At 45.6% G+C, this 16,229-nt stretch overlaps 3 protein-coding genes across 6 annotated transcripts; all 3 read left to right on the forward strand.

Moving 5' to 3' along the window:
- Positions 1-375: 375 nt before the first annotated feature.
- Positions 376-3,671, forward strand: LOC311109675 (ictacalcin-like). 2 transcript variants are annotated; one of them, XM_084152639.1, is made up of 3 exons: positions 376-427; positions 2,834-2,976; positions 3,248-3,671. In XM_084152639.1, the coding sequence occupies exons 2-3, from the start codon at positions 2,839-2,841 to the stop codon at positions 3,386-3,388; spliced, it is 279 nt and encodes a 92-aa protein (XP_084008765.1). In that variant the 5' UTR covers positions 376-427; positions 2,834-2,838; the 3' UTR covers positions 3,389-3,671. The 2 variants fall into 2 exon arrangements, with proteins under 2 accessions (XP_084008765.1, XP_084008764.1); XM_084152638.1 differs by lacking the exon at positions 376-427 and adding an exon at positions 661-921.
- Positions 3,672-7,392: 3,721 nt separating this feature from the next.
- Positions 7,393-9,867, forward strand: ppp1r35 (protein phosphatase 1, regulatory subunit 35). Of its 3 annotated transcripts, XM_084148958.1 has the most exons (6): positions 7,393-7,547; positions 8,009-8,259; positions 8,414-8,534; positions 8,813-9,037; positions 9,304-9,437; positions 9,578-9,867. In XM_084148958.1, exons 2-6 carry the CDS (start codon positions 8,056-8,058, stop codon positions 9,746-9,748), a joined length of 855 nt encoding a protein of 284 aa, XP_084005084.1. In that variant the 5' UTR covers positions 7,393-7,547; positions 8,009-8,055; the 3' UTR covers positions 9,749-9,867. The 3 variants fall into 3 exon arrangements, with proteins under 3 accessions (XP_084005084.1, XP_084005086.1, XP_084005085.1); XM_084148960.1 differs by lacking the exon at positions 9,578-9,867 and having other exon boundaries at positions 7,459-7,547; positions 9,304-9,485; XM_084148959.1 differs by lacking the exon at positions 7,393-7,547 and having other exon boundaries at positions 7,964-8,259.
- A 1,011-nt stretch (positions 9,868-10,878) lies between these two features.
- On the forward strand, positions 10,879-12,690 carry LOC311107729 (growth hormone secretagogue receptor type 1; the record flags this gene model as incomplete). Its single annotated transcript, XM_084150245.1, has 3 exons — positions 10,879-11,163; positions 11,351-11,816; positions 12,404-12,690. The coding sequence occupies 3 exons, from the start codon at positions 10,879-10,881 to the stop codon at positions 12,688-12,690; spliced, it is 1,038 nt and encodes a 345-aa protein (XP_084006371.1).
- Positions 12,691-16,229: the final 3,539 nt, after the last annotated feature.

Here is a 16,229-nt window from a genome sequence, read left to right on the forward strand (position 1 = left end):
CTCTGATTTGACAGGTCCCATTCAATCAAAACCTCTATTCCGTTTTCGGGGGTGAGAGAAAAAATGAAATAAGTAAGATGTTCTACTTTAGAATAGTACGGTTCACAATATCCCTGAGGGGTCTATGGAACCAGCCAGCCATTAAGGTAGCCCTACCAGTTAGTTTGGACAGTTTGGAAATGTCATAATAAACACTATAATCACTGCAGTTTGAATAGTAAGGTTCCATCACATGAGTTATAGAATCATTTAACTGAAAAGTTGTTGGATGATGGATGAATAACTACAGTCAGAATAAGAGGTATTCACTCTCATTCAAAGACATTAGACATATGCAGGGATCTCTCCTCTCTCTCTATCTCCTTTCTCTCTCTCTCTCTCTCTCTCTCTCTTTCTCTGACTCTGTCCAACTCCTCGCACAACTTCAGTGAGTGAAAATGTGTGTTTTGAGGTTTATGTTGTTGTTGTTTTATAGGGGGAGTTTGGTTACTTTCATACATTCATGTATGGATACATTCATGTGAAGTAATTATTAACTTTAGAAAATAAATATACCTAGTATAATTTGGGTGTTACTGTGAAAAGCTCTGTTTGTAAATATAATTTAGTGAGACATTTAGCGTGACATATTTAGGGTGGAACTGAGAGATGATAAAAATTACTCTTTGATGAGAGTCTAACATTTAGGGACCTTCAGTCACTAGTTTACATTAAGAAGGGAACAGAACATTGCAGTTTCCATTTCCCTCAGATAAAGAGAGAAAGGGAGGGGAGAGGGGAGGGGAGGGGCGTGGGGAGAGAGAGGTGTGGGGTGTGGCGAACACTGTTTAAAACCAACAGCCCATCCCTCTCTTCCTCACTCTGTCTAAATTCCTCTCTCTCTCTTTTTTCTGACTCTGTCCAACTCCTCGCACAACTTCGGTGAGTGAAAACTAAACCTAGAAAAACTTTTACCTGAGCACCTCGCTGCTAAAATGCTTCAGTTTGTTTTAGCTGCGTGTCTCTGATATGTTAGATGCACAGAATTATACATTCTCATTGGGTGATTTACAGCATTTATTTGCAATTGTGTGTAGTTTAATGTTTTATAGTGATTAATACTTGACTGCAAAAGTTTGAACGACTTCAGGGTGTACTTTGCAACAGTTAGTAATTGCCTGTCTGCACTGTTTGATCTCGAGCCAAGCTCTGCGGAAGGCGTAACTCTGTCTGCCTGTCCATTCAGACACGTGCGGGTGCTACTCAGAGCACTACGCAGTTTAGATGAAAGAATCCCGCTTCTCTTCCTCCTCTCTCTCTCTCGTCCTCCCTCAATCCTTCCGTAGTGCAGAACACTACCTCTTTCTATCCTCCACACCCCCCTCTCTCTCCCTACCTCTCTCTTTCCTTCACTCTGTCCTTACCATAAACTCTCTCTCGCTCTCTCTCTCCAACCATTCTGTGAGTAGAGTGTGTTTCTAGTTATGGGATGGAGGGTAGAAGGTGTGTCTGGTCGGCTGCCAGCCAGTCCTGGGGCAGCTGACAGTGACTCCGAGAGAGATCAGTGGAGTCCAGCACAGTGACTGGCATTGTTCCTCACAACTATATGTTTGTGCTTAGCATGCTTGTACTGTACGGTTGCTTCAGCGTCCTTATTTGACCGCACTTACTGCAAGTCACTCTGGAGAGGAGGGTCAGCTAAATGAGTGATTTACGTTACAGACGCTTCCTTAAACTCAGAAGCTTCACCCCACCTAGACTATGGGTAGGCAGATAGAAGAGAGAGAGCAACCTCCATACATAGTGCCAAGATATGTCAAGGGACAGAGTGAAGAGACACACCTTAACATTTTACATTTACATTTTAGTCATTTAGCAGACACTCTTATCCAGAGCGACTTACAGTTAGTGAGTGTATACATTTTTCATACTGGCCCCCCGTGGGAATCAAACCCACAACCCTGGCGTTGCAAGCGCCATGCTCTACCAACTGAGCTACAGGAGGGCTTAACCAAACTAGATAGAAAGGGGGTGGGGGAGGTTGTGAGATTTCTATGTTATTGTTTGCCTGAAATTACCAACACACCTTTCAGCCTACCCACCAATGTCCTCCCATATGTCTTTCTGTCTGTCACTCTCTCTCTCTCTATCCTTTCATTCTCTCCTTAAAAGCCCCCAGAGTTAATGAGAGAGACATGCAAGGGCGTTGGCTAGAGCCATGCCTGTTTGTGTTTAAACAACTCACCCCCCTCTTCTCTCCCTTTCTCCCCTCCATATCCGCCTCTCTCTCTCTTCCTTCTCTCTCTGCCTCGCTAATTGCCTCTGTTGCGTTGCTCTCCATCTCTCCTCCCCTCTCTTTCTCTTCCTCCCTTTGTGGTAGAGAGGTAGAACTTGTTTGCTGTAGTGAGGCGTGGTGTGTGTAGTTAAGTCTTTGCTTTGTGTGAAGCAACAGTTAATACTCTTTAAACCCTCTTTTCAACCTGAACCTTATGTTTAAACACAACATGATTAAACCAGTGCCAACATGACTTTATTTCCCATACATTGATGGAATGGTAACCCGGATGTAAGATAACATGGATTTGAATTTGATTATTCAGTCAACAATAACACATTTATCCCTTTAACTTAGTTTCTGGGATTTCACGTTTCAAAAATTGAAATGTGAAATATTCATATAATGTTGATAATATTAGATGTATTATACTGTGAATACAGAGTAACCAAACTTTCCTCTCTCTGTGCGTGGACATCATGTCCACTAGCATCCTGCTATCGTAATAAAACATTGATAATACTGTAAATTAATAACCTAAATCTGTACCTCCATTCTCTGTGTGTGTGTGTGTTGTAGTCACCATGTCACAGGTCCAGCAGGCTATGGCATTGCTCATCACAGTCTTCCACAAGTACTCTGGCAAGGAGGGTGACAAGACGACCCTGAGCAAGGGAGAACTCAAAGATCTGCTCAACGCTGAGCTTGGAGAGATCATGGGGGTGAGTGGACCCTAGATACAGTTCAGTTCAATCATGCTTTATTAGCAGCACTACCAAATACAATATTGCTAAAGACAGACACTATTGAAATATTGAATTGCTCGAAACATCACAAACACATGACCCGCCTCATCCAATAGAATAACTTAATCTCTCACACCTTTCATAAACAAATAACAACTGTGTGTACTCTAGTTTTAACTGCTGAACTCAGTCTCACCCATTACCTCTCTGTCTATGTTTCTCTCTCTCTCTCTGATCACTATAACAGAAAAACACTGACCAGGCAAAGGTTGACAAGATCTTCAAAGATCTGGACGCTAATGCAGACAACAGTGTGGACTTCCAGGAGTACGTCACACTGGTGGCCTGCCTCACCATGATATGCAATGAGTTCTTCACCAAGAAGTGAAACAGCTCTCCCTAGCCACTCTCCACAGAACAGCAGCTCTTGCTACATGAGTGAATTAATTATAAGATTAGCAAGATCCTCAATGCAGGTTCAGAGGGACAGAGATGCAGGTTTACACACACACAGAAAAGGGGTTGGGTTGGTTATACACACCACACATAGGTGAAGGACACAGACACTGACCTGTACAAATACAAACATATAGGCTACGATCTCATGAGATAGAGAGGAAGCTCCTTGGTTTGTTTAAAGTGAAAAATGAAATAAACTATTTTAATACGTTTGGAAGAAAGCTGACTTATCATTTGTGCAAGTGTGTGCGTGTTTGTGCATGTGTGGTTGCCTGTGTATGTCCTAAATATGATACAGCAAGCAACATGAATCAAACATTACCTTTGTATTCAGATACCTGGTGAAATAATAAAATGTGTTGATTATGTCAACGTAAACCAAACATACAATGAAATTAGGGGTTATGTGGCATACACTATATTTGAGTACTTAATTACGTCAAAATACTGTTATCTACTCCAGAGCCAGTAAGAATATGGGAAGTCAGCTGTTACCTTGAAAGTCCAATAGAGCCACATATAGAACCACCTCCAAGATGAAGCCTCCTACCCAGCAACATGAAACAACAAAGATAATATCCAAGTAATGATACTGTATCTCAGGTTTCCATAGAGAACCTATAGGACAATACTGAAGATTAAAATGAAGATTAGCCATAGTCCAGCAATCGCCTAGTCTTAGTCAAGGCTGCACGAGGAAGTTTGTACATGTCTATCACCAGATGATCATCGCCGCGAGTGAGAACAGGATGGTAGGGGGAGGGAGCAGCAGCTACATAAAAATAATTGTGTGTTAAGTAGCGCACGGTAGAAGGTAAGCTTGTTCAGGTATCAGGAAGAGGTGTCCTGAGAGTCAGTGGCTGTATGTTTTTAAGTGTCTCAGAGTAGGAGTGCTGATTTAGGATCAGTTTTGCCTTTTTAGATCACAATGAATGATACTACAAGGACAGGGGGGGACCTGATCCTAGATCAGCACTCAGAGGCACTTGATACATACAGCTCCTGGTCACGCAGCCACTCGGTTGAATCTAACACATCTCTATGATGCATTAGTCTTGATCAGGGTTGGGGTCATATGCAGTGGAGTATAGTGGACATATTTTCATGGAGGTCAATACTTGTCATACTGGGAAACTAATTAGCATAAACTCAGTGGCAGTGGGCAGGCAAAGAATGCCACAAACTTTGCCATTGGCTGAGGCAGTGAGTGGGCAGAGGTTGGAATGAGAGGCCGCCTGTATGAGCCTATCAGAGTGCCAGACAGTGGGGTGTGTGTGGGAGAAGTAGAACGGTCTCTCATCATGTGAGAGCCCAAAGACACACACACATGCTCCTCACCACGGAAACGCTTCTCACCTCTGGGTCGTCGTGGAGACGCTCCTCACCTGGACAGGAGACTCCACCCTGCATAAACCGGAATTATATATATTAGCCAATCAGACACCTAGTGGCTGGATGGAATAAGGAAATAATCTGCATAGGCTAATCCTAATCTACAAACAAAGGCAGTTTTAATCTGAGATCTTCTCGGCAGGCTGGGCTGGCTGAGTCTGTGGGACTGATCCACCAAAGACAATCTATTGGAAGATACCCAGAATCTATTTCTCCAATAGGAATCCCAGATCACGCTTGTGATAGCACGCACATGGATCTAATCTTCCTGTCTCCCATTGACCGCAATACAACCACATGGTGATCTGTTCATGTTCTGTAGTTGTTCGTGGAAGTAATCGTCAGTTGTGCCTCTAAGTTTAAACCCTCTCTGACTCTCTACCCACCACAGGTAGTGACTGGCTTTTTCACAGAAGGCTGTAGTGAATGGAGGTGGATGAAAGCGCCTCTGATGTGGTTTAGATAATCTATTGTCTGCTGTTGGCTGTCTGGTGACAAGGAGGCTATTTTTGGTCAGTCATGTTCGGTAGTGTGAAGAAAATCATCTCTCTGTTTGAGACTCGTCAGCAGCCCCGCCCCCTCTCTCTACCTCCTTCCCTCCCTCCATCTCTCTCTCCATCTCTAACTCCTTCCCTCCCTCCATCTCTTCCCCAATCCCTCCCTTCCTCTATGTCCTCTCTCAGGTTCAGTAAACAAGCCCCCCAGTCCCCCTCAAATAGACACTCCTCTCCTTCCACCTCCCTCTCTGGCTGCCCTTCCTCCCTCTCCCCTCAGACCAAACCCAGACCCCCCCTTACCCCCCCACCTGTCCACCAACAACTACAACTTCCGGCTAGATGGAGAGAGGGAGAAGGAAGCAGGGAGGGAGTGAGTGATAGGGGTTGGGGTCATACAGTGCTGAGAGGTCGTGGGGGGGTCAGGGTTAGGGACTCATGGCCGAGCGGACGGCAGGAGCTTCAGATGAGGAACCAACGCTCATCTGTCACCATGGAGATTCCACAACGCTTTAGGACTGCAACAAAACCTCAAAGACAGACCACTACTCAACCCCAACCTCAACCCCAGACCACTACTCAAACCCAACCTCAACCGCAGACCACTCTTCAACCCCAACGTCAACCCGAGACCACTGTTCAACCCCAATCTCAACCCCAGACCACTACACAACCCCAATCTCAACCACAGACTACTATTCAACCCCAACATCAACCTGAGACCACTACTCAACCCCAACCTCAACCGCAGACCACTACTCAACCCCAGACCGCTACTCAACCCGAACATCAACTGCAGACCGCTACTAAACTCCAGACCACTACTCAACCCCAACCTCAACCCCAGACCCCTACTCCACCACAGACCACTACTCAACCCCAACATCAACCGCAGACCACTACTAAACCTCAGACCAATGCTCAACTCCAACCTCAACCCCAGACCACTTCTACGTCTCAACCCCAACCCCAACCCCAACCTCAACACCAGACCCTGACCAAAGAACTGGCCCCGCTCCCTCCCTGGTCGCTGTGTCTGAAGGGTACACCTTCTGTCCAGAACTCTGAGGCAGCCTTCCTGTCCCTGCTGCTCTTCTGCCACAGGTAACCATGGAAATGGCCTGGCCATTTGTTGTTGGGAGGTGACTGTGTTCAGGAATAGACATCAATGTGAACCATGTGCACTAACACACAATCTCCTTTGTTTTGTTGTTGTTGTTGTTGTTGTTGTTGTTGTTTCAGTGGCTCCAGTAGCAGTAAGATTGCAATTGACAACAAGATTGAGCAAGCCATGGTAGGATAGTGTGTTTATGGTTATAGTGTCTGTATTGTGTTGCATTGAAGGACTTGGTGAACAGCCATCTGTTGCTGGAAGAATTGTGACATACATTTGATGATATGCTATAATTACATGTTGTATATTGCTGTAGGACTTGGTGAAGAGCCACCTGATGTTGGCTGTGAGAGAGGAGGTGGAGCTACTGAGGAAGCAGATCAACCAGCTGTCAGAGAGAAACGCCCAGCTGGAGAGAGAGAACTACATATTGAGAGCACTGAGAGACAGACACAGACAATAACGCAAGCGTCCACGCACACACACATACACAGAGAGAAGCTAACAGTATTAGTACATGCCTTTCACTTGCATTTTTTAAAAATCCAGGCGAGTCAATAAAGAACAAATTCTTATTTGCAATGACAGCTTGGCTATGATGATGATGATGATGTAGTCTCTTGTAATGATGATGCTGTAGTTATGAAGAGGCCTGGTTGCCAGTCTCTGTAAGGTTCCACTTAGACTATTCCATGTTATGTGCCAACCAGGCTAATGAATAGGGGTTCTGAAAGAGGAAGTGTGAAATGTGCATATTCTCTAATTCTGCACCCCCCAAAAAAATATGAGTCAAATAAATAACTGTTACTAAAGAAGAGATTGACTTGTGCCGTGGAGTCCACCACTTACACAAGCACACACAATGTAACATGCACGCCAGGGGGCGCCATTTTGTAATTTCCTACTAATGAAGAAACCGGAAGTGTGATTGTTTCGTTCTGAAGAAGGAGTTATGGCGGCGCCAGTGGAGGGAACTTCAAAAGTTAACAGATCCTGCTAAATAGAGTCAATCTATCCTCATGTATTAACAGTGAAAACTACAAGAAACGCGTGAGCTCAGATACCATTCCGGGCGCTTCATCATAACAGTAAGCTGAGAATAAACGACATGATTGAATTTGGATAGCTTTAGTTAACGTTAGCTAGCTAACTAGCAAAACAAACCATATAGCTGGCTAGTAGTACATATAAAGTTAGCTGGCTAACTGACTGGTAAGCTTTCTAGCATGTCGGCTGTCGTCGTTAGCTAACTAGCTGTCTGTGTGCTGAAAGCTCCCACTGTGAAGGGAATCTAGCTCTAGCTAGATAACGTCACATCTTTATATCTGGTTGGAAGTGTAACGTTAACGTTACAGATCCAACAACGGTAAGGGACTGCGTTGGGCATAGGACTCAAAATGTTTTAAGTTTGCTCCATCGGAAAGGTTTGTTTAGGGGGTCTTAAGGTAAGGGTTAAGGTTAGGCAAAAGGATAGTGTAACTGCCATTCAGAACCATACAAAATATTCTGGTAATTGACTGCCTTTGCCTTATATCTTTCCTAAAATCAGTAACAGATCCGTAACCCAAAGACAAAGATCCAGACTGGTGACCTAAGATGACCAGAGCAGGTCCCCTGCAGCAGCGTCCTCTAGCAGGGTGCAGCGACCCAGACATCCGGCTGGTTCCCCTGCCCGCCCCGGTGCCCCTGGTCCCCGCTAGCCCCCTGCGGTGCCCGGAACTGGACCTGTCCCTTCCCCTCAGCCCCGACCCGCCACGGCCCAATCCGGCTAGCCTGCTGAGAGGACGCAGCCACCGGCAGGTCAGTCTGACACAGACACACACCCTGACGGACAGTCACAGATGGTGCTTTTCTCAGTTGTCAAGACAGCTGTAGAAGTGATGAGAGATCTGTGTGTGAGTCTGTGTGTGTTTTTGGAGAGACATCACTGAAATGTGTGCCCCTGACTCTACAGGTGCGATTTGCCTCCGAGGAGCCTGTGGTTGTCACGGTGATAGCAGAGCCTAGCAACGACCCTCCACCTTGGCAACGCCCTGGACACTCCAGCAGTTACTCAAAGGGCAAAGGACTCCATGGTAACTAACCCTCCTGGTCTGGAGTCTGATAAGGTCATGTTCCCCTGCCCAGGCATTGCATGCATCAACCAATGGTTATGTGCCACGTCATTGACTGTGCCGTCGCACCAGATTGCTATAACATATGATGTGGTTAGCTGATACGTAAAATACCTATCCAGGCGTTGTAAGATCTGGCATGAGTCAGCAATGTCTGAGCAGAGGAACACAACCTGTATGGATGTCTTCCAGATCTGTTTTCTGACTGGTCAACATCTCGTCCTGTATTCCTCCCATAGGTGGAGCTCTGCGTAGGAGGGCAAGGTCAGCAACCAATGAGGAGGCTCTCTGTGAGGAGAGGGGTGGCAGCCTCCCTGAAGGGGCGGAGTTAAATACTACTCTGGCTCTGAGGGCTGAGCTAGATGACGTGGCAGGGGCAGAGTTTAACTCCCAGAAGGCTGTGCAGGAGCAACTGCAGAAGTCAACCAGAACCAAGAACAGCATCAGCGCCCGGGTTACAGAGGGTAACACACACACACATAGAAACACACACATGCAGACATAACCATAACCATGGTCCTCTGTAGCTCAGCTGGTAGAGCACGGCACTTGTAACGCCAAAGTAGTGGGTTCGATCCCCGGGACCACCCATACACAAAAATGTATGCACGCATGACTGTAAGTCGTTTTGGATAAAAGCGTCTGCTAAATGGCATATTATTATTATTATTATTATTACATAAACACATAGCACACACTAACAGAGTGTATGTCCTGTCTTTGTCTATAGGGGTGAATGTCCCTCCATCCCAGCACCTCTACAGGGCATTGGTCAGTGTGAATGTGGAGGAGGAGGAGCTTATCAGCCAGGCTCTACGTGACAGGCTGCAGCTGGTCCCACCCACATGCAGCCATGGCAACAAGGCAGGTCCCTCTCACTGACCCCATCAGATTACATTTACCCGTGTGTGTCTAAGCAATATGTACATCGAAAAGTCTCATGACCTGCAACTAGTCCATACCTGTATTTGTGCGTGTGCGTGTGTGTGTGTGTGTGAGAGCAGAAAGAGGACAGTCCTGACCTGCAGGTTTTCTTCAGAGGGGATCTGCTGAGAGAGAAGCCCCTCCTACCAGGGGAGGAGATGACCATGCCACGCCCCCAGCCCATCCCACGACCCGCACACACAACCTTCGACCTCTACCACAGACAAACATGCTGGGAGGCCGGACCCTGACTGAAAGGCCCAATACTTAAGAAAAGCATTATTCCTCATTTCCCTTCCTACTTCCGTCATTCTCAGATGTAAATATTGTATTTTAAACTAATTTAAGATATTAAAGGAATTAACCTGAATCATGTTGATGAGTGATCTTTACTGCGTATGTGTGTTCTTGAGCCTTTGTTTGTGCTTGCTTGCGTGTGTGTACGAGTTGTGGTTGATGGAGAGCGAGGGAGGAGGTAGTGGTGGGTGAGGGAGAGATTGTCCAGGGATCGAAGACAGCTGCAAGGTGAGTACACAGCTTCAATTCAAACTGCTAGGTGTGTAGTGTTTGTGTCTGTAACGGGGGTATAGAGAGCAATAGTAATGGTGTCTTTTGTAGGCACTAACAGAGGCTAACTCTGCCATGGCTTGTTGGCCAAAGCCTATGGGGATATGTATGTTTTTTTTGGAGGGTTTTGGGATAAATGCAGATGCATTTATGTAATCAAAACAAGCAAAAGGCTTTATAACTCATTAATGTCTTGTTAACTGACTGATATTATACGTATAAAATCTCCTAAGCCAGAGTTAACCTCAGACCTTATTTTCTGCGTTTATCCCAAAACGCCATTATTTCCCCATTCATTTCCCCATAGGAATGGCTGAACGAACCAGAGGTTAACTAGCTTCAGTTTATTTTTTTACTAAAGCTGGTGAGCTCTATAGTGTGTGTATTATGTAGTGTTGGTGTGTGTAACACATTGGTGTAACAGGTTGTGTGTGAGAGATTATTGTGTTGGTGTGTGATTGCTGACATCGAGCATGTCCTTTCCCTACCACAGGATAGACATGTTTGTGTTTCAGTGGTGGGAACAATTCTATAATTCATTGAAAATGGTACTCCATCTCCCAAATTAACCCAATTGAAATGGAATTGACCCCAAATCACCTAGTTGTGTTGTGTTTTATATCTCCTGGATGTGTGGTTCAGGATCATCTCCGGTTATAATCCATCAGCCTACGTCATCCTTTGCTGTAACCTGGGTGATATAGACCATCCACACTTTCTCTCTCTCTCTCACACACACAGGCACGCTTGTACCTTCTCAGCTCATCTCTCACACACACCCCAGTCTCTGAGCCCCGGGCATCTCTCTCTGACCATGGACGTGTCAGTGCTGGGCAGTGGGAGCGGCTGTTCAGAGGATTGTGGGAACCAGAGTGACCGGACTGACTGGAAATGGGAGGACTTCAGTGGGGCTGAGCTGGTGTGTGTGACGGCCGTGTGTGTGCTGCTGCTGGCCCTGGGCATCACAGGAAATATGTTAACCATCCTGGTAGTTTGGCTCCGGCCACACCTGAGAAGCACCACCTACCTCTACCTGAGTAGTATGGCCATCTCCGACCTCCTCATACTGCTACTGATGCCTTTAGATCTATACTACAAGGTAAGGGGTGGGGTGGGGGGGGGGTCTCTCTCTAGCTATGGAGGTTCCCAACCTGGGTTTTAGGTAGCTGATACTGTGTGTGTGTGATTTCTGTTTCTCTCTTGCTAACTGTGGAGGTTCCGGCCTTGGGTGTTGGATGATACAATGTGTTTGTGTGTGTAACCTCTCTCTGTGTTCGTCCTTCTAGCTGTGGAGGTTCCGGCCCTGGGATCTGGGCGATACAGTGTGTAAGCTGAGTGTGTTCGTCAGTGAGAGTTGTACCTATTCCTCCATCCTCCACATCACCGCCCTTTCTCTGGAGCGCTACCTCGCTGTCTGTCGACCACTCACAGCCAAGACCCTGGTCACACGGACCCGCGTCCGCACTCTCATTGGCTGCCTGTGGGTTGTGGCTGTGATCAGCGCCGGGCCGGTGTTTGCTATGGTGGGGGTAGAGGAGCTGGGGGGAGGAGAGGGGGAGAGCGAGTGTCGCTGTACGGACTACGCCGTCTCCTCAGGCCTGCTGGGGGCCATGATGTGGCTCTCCAACCTCTACTTCCTGGTGCCACTGGGCATTCTGGGAGTTGTGTACAGTCTGATCGGCAGGAAGCTGTGGCTCCGCCCACAACGCAGCAGCCGAGACCGCGCCCAGCGACACACCATCAAGATGCTAGGTGAGGCTGTGTGTGGGAGCGAGAGAGTCAGTCTCTGTATTTTAAAGTAACTTTGAGTTGATTTAGTCATGGTATTTGGAGCTACGAAGGGGCCTCCCAGCTCCAACTACTGGTTTAGCCCTCAGCAATACTAACGCTAAGCAGCTATTGTGAACCAACTATATTACATTTACATTTTAGTCATTTAGCAGACGCTCTTATCCAGAGCGACTTACAGCTAGTGCATACATTATTATTTTATATATATTTTTTCATACTGGCCCCCCCCGTGGGAATCGAACCCACAATCCTGGCGTTGCAAACGCCATGCTCTACCAACTGAGCTACATCCCTGCCGGCCATTCCCTCCCCTACCCTTGACGACTCTGGGCCAATTGTGCGCCACCCCATGGGTCTCCCGGTCGCGGCCGGCTACGACAGAGCCTGGATTCGAACCAGGATCTCTAGTGGCACAGCTAGCACTGCGATGCAGTGCCTTAGACCACTGCGCCACTCGGGGACACACATATCACACATACAGTAATAATATTAGCTCTAATTTCAACTCTCTCTCTGTCACTCCATCCCATATTCTCCTCTCTCTCTAGGTATGATCGTGCTGGCGTTTGTTCTGTGTTGGCTGCCGTTCCACGTTGGTCGGACGTTGTTCTCTGTGACTCTGGGCTCCAGCGCTGACATGTACTACGTCTCTCAGTACTTTAACCTGGTCTCCTTTGTATTGTTCTACCTCAGTGCTGCTGTCAACCCTATCCTCTACAACACCATGTCGGCACGCTACCGCCACGCTGTCCGCAGCCTGCTGCGCTCACACACACACTCACACCGCTCCCGCCACACCTCACTCACGCCACAACACTCTACCACCACCCTGTAACTCACAGACACACACACTCACTCGCACACAGAAAACCTTGGAGATGGATGAAGGAATAAGACTGTTTAGAGGAACATTGTCTTTAGTGAGACATATTGTCCGATTTATTGTATAATATTTGCTCAATATATATTTGCCATTTTGATGACTGTTGGTTCTAAATCCCTGAAGGTGTGTGTGTTCCCAGAGTGATGTGTAATAAACTGTAATTCCAGCCTTTTGTCTTTGTGGTACTTTAGCTCTGGTCTGTCTGTGTGTTTGTCACCATGGTGACTGGTAAGGGTAAGAATGGCCCCTGGGGAGTATTGGCGGGTTGGGAGATTGATCAGAGGGGGTTACTGTGATTATTGGTTAATGGGAGGGAGGGAGGGATGTAAGGTGTGTGTATCAGTGGGAGGTTGGAGCCTTTGAGTTGACAGCGTGCTCAGTGTTCCACTCAGTCTCATCACAGACTGACTGATTTAGCAGACTTGACACCTGCAAGCCCACCCACCCCACACTCTCACACAGCTCTTGGGAGCCCCCCCCCCCCCCCCCCTCCACTTTGCTATGGCACATTCTAGGAAATCGGTGACATCAATTAACAAGGGAGACAAGGACACCAGTGGCTACTGCAGACCTCCAGGCTCAGATCTAAATATCACAGCAAAGTAGAAATTGGTCTTTATTTTTTCACATCGCAGTACAAAAATAATCGGTCCTCTACTGTGCCTTTTGGAGTATTTTGTACTACTGTACATTTTGAATTTATGTTACATCTAATCTAAATAAAACATTTGATTGATAATAAACCCTGGACTCTTCACTTGATTCACTTTCTTTCATGACAGACTCACTCAACCTGTCATGATGGAGAGAAAGGAAGAGAAAGAATCTGAAATGTATCTTTATATTATATTATTATATGTCTTTGTGAGACACAGTGTGGGTGAACGGATGATCTCCGCATGTGTAGTTCCCACCGTAAAGCATGGAGGAGGTGGTGTTATGGTGTGGGGGTGCTTTGCTGGTAACACTGTCTGTGATTTATTTAGAATTCAAGGCACACTTAACCAGCATGGCTACCACAGCATTCTTCAGCAATACGCCATCCCATCTGGTTTGGGCTTAGTGGGACTATTATTTCTTTTTCAACAGGACAATGACCCAACACACCTCCAGCCTGTGTAAGGGCTATTTGACCAAGAAGGAGAGTGCGAAGGAGAGTGCTGCATCAGATGACATGGCCTCCACAATCACCAGACCTCAACCCAATTGAGATGGTTTGGGATGAGTCGGACGGCAGAGTGAAGGAAAAGCAGCCAGCAAGTGCTCAGCAAATGTGGGAACTCCTTCAAGACTGTTGGAAAAGCATTCCAGGTGATGCTGATTGAAAGAATGCCAAGAGTGTGCAAAGCTGTCATCAAGGCAAAGGGTGGCTATTTGAAGAATCTCAAATATAAAATATATTTTGAGTGGTTAAACACTTTTTTGGTTACTACATGATTCCATATGTGTTATTTCATAGTTTTACTGTCTTCACTATTATTCTACAATGTAGAAAATAGTAAAAAAAAATAAAGAAAAACCCTTGAATGAGTAGGTGTGTCCAAACTTTTGACTGGTAGTGTATATTTACATAAAAATATATGGGGGATTGGAAATGATGCAGACAATTACATTAATGGAAGCTACAATCTATCTGCAGTATTAAAGCTGATCTACCCCCCCTAAAAAAATATAAAAAAATAATAACAAATAACAAAATAAGGGACAAAAATACCATTCTCATCTCCCCTGCCCTGTCCTTCACACTTGGGGCGTCTTCAGCAGGACATAACATTTTGGAAAGTTCAGATAGAAATTGTTATGTAGAACAAACATGCCTTTTTCGACATGCAGAACAAGGAATACATGTAGCCTCTATTCATGGCATTTCTATCTGCAACGTTGGACAATGTTTGGCAACTGAACGTGGCACAGGTAGCACTAGCCTATCACCTGGGGTGTATTCATTAGTCAGATTCTGTTGCAACATATTTTGCAACAGAAACTGTTCACTTCAAATGAAAAAAGGCTTTGCAATGAAAACTAGAGTTTGCTGTTTGCTTCTGTTTGGTTACTAGAGTAAACGGTAAACGGAATCCGACTAATGAATACACACCCCTGATGCCTCACATTGGCCACTTAACCCACACACACAACCAGGCACATGCACCAGACCTTTTACTCTCCAGCTATGAGAAAAGTTCTCTTTCAGATTGGTGGTAATCATTTTATATTTTATGCTTATACTCTTCCCCCTCTTGTAACTTTAAATGTAACGAATTTCCCATTGAACAGAACATGGCTAGCTAATTTCTGATAAGATTTGGAATCTTGGAAAATTCCAGGCCCATGAGCAGTGATGGGAAGTTCGGCTCTTTTTACTGACTCTGATCTTTTCAACTTGTTCAGTCAAAAGAACTAGTCATTTTGTTCATTTGATTCAGTTATGCCCAGGACACGCAGGACTGAGAGGAACGACCGGTGAACAATTAACTAAAAACTCATACAATTATTTGTTGATACCTTTGAAACAAGGTCTAGTTGTGGCTTGCCTGGCTACCCAAACCCCTTGCTCCGGCCAAATGCTACGCCATGCCCACGGACGTTAGTTTATTCTCTGCAATGAGTCTGGATCTGAGTACCTCCCCGACAATTTCTAGAACGCAAACACATTCTAACTGTTCTGAATGGTCCCAGAAACCAATGGTCCAACTCGAGGTGCCATAAACAAAAATGCACCCCCCTCCCCAATGTTACAAATATTTTCACTTGACCCTCCCCTTGTAATGTAAAAAAAATTTGCACACCTTCTCCCCTCATGAAATGTACTCTCAAATAATTATTACCAGCATAAATAACAACAACTGTAGCAACCGATGCCACGCAGGGCTAACGGGCCAGAAGGTTGAGGGTCCGCTGACCACCACGGACGAGCTCACTCTCCCTGCCTGTCTCATTACACTACAATCAGAGCAAACTGCAGACAATGATCAGCTAAGGGGAAGTCATATTTTCAACATTTTAGTGCTGTTTTTATAATTATATAAAATATATGCCCAAAAAATGCACCACACAGAACCAATAAGCAACGCATAACTGTATACAGATTACCGACTTTGAGCGCTTATCATCATGGTTTGTGTTTTCAACACCACAATCAAGTAGAGTATATCAAACTTGAAAACAGAAAATACATCCTTCCCTCCCTACTCAGTACCGAAGGCTTGGTTTGACAATCTCCTAATGTCATTAAACTTTTTGGTGTTTTGTAACATATGTCTCTTTCCATTAATCCAATGGAAAATTGCAGTTTGGATGCTGGAATTATTTCAGAGTGGAGGGGATAAACATGCACAGGTAGCCTACAGTGCATTCGTAAAGTATTCAGACCCCTTGATTTTTTCCACATTTTGTTACACTACAGCCTTATTCTAAAATGTATTTTAAAAATGTTTTTCCTCATCAATCTACACACAATACCCCATAATGACAAAGTGAAAACAGGTTTTTAG

This window comes from Coregonus lavaretus, assembly GCF_964263955.1.
Source record: "Coregonus lavaretus genome assembly, chromosome: 3".
In the NCBI taxonomy this organism is placed as follows: Eukaryota; Metazoa; Chordata; class Actinopteri; order Salmoniformes; family Salmonidae; genus Coregonus; species Coregonus lavaretus.